General features: G+C 51.8%; 1 protein-coding gene across 1 annotated transcript in view; it reads right to left on the bottom strand.

Moving 5' to 3' along the window:
• Positions 1–2837: 2837 nt before the first annotated feature.
• The window catches only part of mblac1 (metallo-beta-lactamase domain containing 1), a 2701-nt gene continuing 538 nt past the window's right edge, over positions 2838–5000 (bottom strand). Inside the window, exon 2 of the mRNA XM_079372834.1 lies at positions 2838–3185. Coding sequence (XP_079228960.1) covers positions 2946–3185 — 240 coding nt within the window. The 3' untranslated portion in view covers positions 2838–2945. The remainder of the gene's footprint in view (positions 3186–5000) is intronic.

The following is a 5000-nucleotide window of genomic DNA, read 5'->3' as shown; positions in this document are numbered from 1 at the left end:
CACTGCGGGGACACGCCCACAGGGTCAGTGTGTTATCATCATGAGCACACAGATTGTTGCTTCCAGGTGATAGTCGGGGTCAAACGCCCTGTTGTTTGACTTTGGTTTGGTTGAGGTGATTGAAACAGGCACAAAGGAATAAGACGTGTAGTGAAGTTCTGCTGTAGAACCCTGACGCGTGTTTACCTTCATCGATGAGTCACTGATGAGCTAACCACGAACACGCCTCAGAGCGTGTGACCACGAGGTCACGTCCCCGCACACACTTATTTATAGAGTCAAATCTCAAAGAGAGCGTTCGGCGTGTGATGTCATCGCACTGTCATTCATCAGACGTGTGATTCGTTATCAGCACGATGACGTCACCTGCAGCACTAACCGTCCAGGAGCCGCTCCGGCCAATCAGGGACAAGCTAACCATAAACATAACTGCCCTCTGCCAAACTCCACTGAGCTCAGACATGCTACCTCTCCTGTCCAGCAGGGGGCGACTTGAGATCATTTATGATCTCAAGACCGTGGACCGGGTCACAAACACAGAGACCAGAGACCTAGACTACGTAGAGAGTCCAACATATCAGGGTCTCTGTGGGTGATCTGGTTTAACAAACTCTGACATCAGAGATGGTGATCATCAACCTGATCCATCGACCCGGGTACCAAAGGGGTAACCCGGGTTCTAAAGCTTTGAATGGACTGGCCCCACAGGACATCAAGGACCTCGTCCAAATGTATACACTGGCACGCGACTTGAGGTCCGAGGGCCAGCTCCAGCTCAGGGTGCCTAGGGCGAGACTTAAAACCAGGGGGGACAGGGCTTTCTCTGTGGTTGGCCCCCGACTCTGGAACGCCCCCCCCCCCCCTCCACGTCCCCCACGCTGGAGTGTTTTAAGTTTCGTCTTAAGACCCATTTTTATTCCCTGGCTTTTTAACTTTGCGTGAGTTTTGTGGTCCTCTGTGTCTTTTATTGATTTTATTGTTTTATTTATGGAATCGTCTTGGAAATGTTTGTTCCATTGTTTTTATTATTATATTTGCAGCACTTTGTAGACACTTCTTTGTTGTTTAAATGTGCTATATAAATAAAGTGGATTGGATTACCAAGAGCGCCTTCACGTAAAAGGGGCGGAGTTAGTGTCATTTAACCAATCACAGTCATCACCGTGTCTGCCGTCAGCAGATCATCATATCTACAAACTATATGAGTGATATAAATGAGACAAACAGGCTGCAGAGAGACACAGCTGCAGGAAGGACAAAACAAAGTAAACAGAGGTCAAAGGTCAGCTTGTATTTGTCCCGTGGTTAGTTCACCTTAGAACTGACTCTAAGAACTGGTCTCTGAACTCAATGTGCTGCTGTGACTCTTTAAAGTGGTTAAACTGCAGCTCATCACAAACAGAGCAGGACACATTCAACATGAAGAAGAAAACATTCATTATTTTACATCTTTCACTGAAATGTTCCGGAGCTTTCTTCAGTCTCTGTTGAAGGATATCAGTGAAACATCATCAACAACTAAACACACTATAATGTCAAATCATGATGGACACATCAAGTGTCCTCCCCCCTCTCCATCAACTCCAGGAAGAGACACATGAAGTGTCCTCCCCCCTCTCCATCAGCTCCAGGAAGAGACACATCAAGTGTCCTCCCCCCTCTCCATCAGCTCCAGGAAGAGACACATCAAGTGTCCTCCCCCCCTCTCCATCAGCTCCAGGAAGAGACACATCAAGTGTCCTCCCCCCTCTCCATCAGCTCCAGGAAGAGACACATCAAGTGTCCTCCCCCCTCTCCATCAGCTCCAGGAAGAGACACATCAAGTGTCCTCCCCCCTCTCCATCAGCTCCAGGAAGAGACACATCAAGTGTCCTCCCCCCTCTCCATCAGCTCCAGGAAGAGACACATCAAGTGTCCTCCCCCCTCTCCATCAGCTCCAGGAAGAGACACATGAAGTGTCCTCCCCCCTCTCCATCAGCTCCAGGAAGAGACACATCAAGTGTCCTCCCCCCCTCTCCATCAGCTCCAGGAAGAGACACATGAAGTGTCCTCCCCCCTCTCCATCAGCTCCAGGAAGAGACACATCAAGTGTCCTCCCCCCTCTCCATCAGCTCCAGGAAGAGACACATCAAGTGTCCTCCCCCCTCTCCATCAGCTCCAGGAAGAGACACATCAAGTGTCCTCCCCCCTCTCCATCAGCTCCAGGAAGAGACACATGAAGTGTCCTCCCCCCCTCTCCATCAGCTCCAGGAAGAGACACATGAAGTGTCCTCCCCCCTCTCCATCAGCTCCAGGAGCTCCACCATCTAAACATCTGATTGGTCAGTGGGCGGAGCTTTAACCTGCTCCGGAGCAGGTCAGGTGTTCAGCATCAGTTACCGTGGTGACGTACCCAGGTAAAAAGTCATCGACCCTCGTAGGACTGAAAACCCAGAGTGAACCCTGAAGGGACCCCGCTAAGCTCAAATCCTGCTTCAGAGTCCAGACCTCTGGTCCCTCTTACCCAGACCTGGTCCCTCTTCCCCAGACCTGGTCCCTCTTCCCCAGACCTGGTCCCTCTTCCCCAGACCTGGTCCCTCTTCTCCAGACCTGGTCCCTCTTCCCCAGACCTGGTCTCTCTTCCCCAGACCTGGTCCCTCTTCCCCAGACCTGGTCCCTCTTCCCCAGACCTGGTCCCTCTTCCCCAGACCTGGTCCCTCTCCACCAGACCTGGTCCCTCTTCCCCAGACCTGGTCCCTCTTCCCCAGACCTGGTCCCTCTTCTCCAGATCTGGTCCCTCTTGCTCAGACCGTCCAGCAGCAGCTTGTCCCGTACGAGTGATAAACAAAGAAGCGAACCACTTCAGACACTTTTATTGACACGTTTGATTCTCAGGGAACAAAACAAAGAGATGGCGAGGGTTTCTGTCCGTGTGGCGTTCTTCAGGAACACGTTCTGTCCATGACTCAGCTCCTCAGGACTCTGAACGGGAGTCCGTGTCCGGGGATGATCACGTCAGCCGTGTGTAGCGCCTCCTGGCGGCTGACCTCCTGTACTGCAGTGTTCATGCTCAGGTCCCTCCAGCTGTCCTCGTCTGTGCAGCACTCAAATAAGTCCCCTGCAACGAGCACCGTGCCTGCTGAGGTTCCCCTCACCCGCACACTGACGTCCTGTAATGTGTGTCCCGGAGTGGGAACCACACACACCTGAGGAACATAGAACCACACACACCTGAGGAACAGAGAACCACACACACCTGAGAACCACACACACCTGAGGAACATAGAACCACACACACCTGAGAACCACACACACCTGAGGAACATAGAACCACACACACCTGAGGAACATAGAACCACACACACCTGAGGAACAGAGAACCACACACACCTGAGGAACAGAGAACCACACACACCTGAGAACCACACACACCTGAGGAACAGAGAACCACACACACCTGAGGAACATAGAACCACACACACCTGAGGAACAGAGAACCACACACACCTGAGAACCACACACACCTGAGGAACATAGAACCACACACACCTGAGGAACAGAGAACCACACACACCTGAGGAACAGAGAACCACACACACCTGAGAACCACACACACCTGAGGAACAGAGAACCACACACACCTGAGGAACATAGAACCACACACACCTGAGGAACAGAGAACCACACACACCTGAGAACCACATACACCTGAGAACCACACACACCTGAGAACCACACACACCTGAGGAACAGAGAACCACACACACCTGAGGAACAGAGAACCACACACACCTGAGGAACAGAGAACCACACACACCTGAGGAACATAGAACCACACACCTGAGGAACAGAGAACCACACACACCTGAGGAACAGAGAACCACACACACCTGAGAACCACACACACCTGAGAACCACACACACCTGAGGAACAGAGAACCACACACACCTGAGGAACAGAGAACCACACACACCTGAGAACCACACACACCTGAGAACCACACACACCTGAGGAACAGAGAACCACACACACCTGAGAACCACACACACCTGAGGAACAGAGAACCACACACACCTGAGGAACAGAGAACCACACACACCTGAGGAACAGAGAACCACACACACCTGAGAACCACACACACCTGAGAACCACACACACCTGAGAACCACACACACCTGAGGAACAGAGAACCACACACACCTGAGGAACAGAGAACCACACACACCTGAGAACCACACACACCTGAGGAACATAGAACCACACACACCTGAGGAACAGAGAACCACACACACCTGAGAACCACACACACCTGAGAACCACACACACCTGAGGAACAGAGAACCACACACACCTGAGGAACATAGAACCACACACACCCGAGGAACAGAGAACCACACACACCTGAGGAACAGAGAACCACACACACCCGAGGAACAGAGAACCACACACACCTGAGGAACAGAGAACCACACACACCTGAGGAACAGAGAACCACACACACCTGAGGAACAGAGAACCACACACACCTGAGAACCACACACACCTGAGGAACATAGAACCACACACACCCGAGGAACAGAGAACCACACACACCTGAGGAACAGAGAACCACACACACCTGAGGAACAGAGAACCACACACACCTGAGGAACAGAGAACCACACACACCTGAGAACCACACACACCTGAGAACCACACACACCTGAGGAACAGAGAACCACACACACCTGAGAACCACACACACCTGAGAACCACACACACCTGAGAACCACACACACCTGAGGAACAGAGAACCACACACACCTGAGGAACAGAGAACCACACACACCTGAGGAACAGAGAACCACACACACCTGAGAACCACACACACCTGAGAACCACACACACCTGAGAACCACACACACCTGAGGAACAGAGAACCACACACACCTGAGAACCACACACACACACACACACACACACCTGAGGAACAACATCGACTTTAAAAGTCGCCCATGTATTATTGATAATAATAACTCAC

This window comes from Symphodus melops, assembly GCF_947650265.1.
Source record: "Symphodus melops genome assembly, contig: scaffold_232, whole genome shotgun sequence".
NCBI classification, from domain to species: Eukaryota; Metazoa; Chordata; class Actinopteri; order Labriformes; family Labridae; genus Symphodus; species Symphodus melops.
This window is presented reverse-complemented; position numbering and strand designations above follow the sequence as displayed.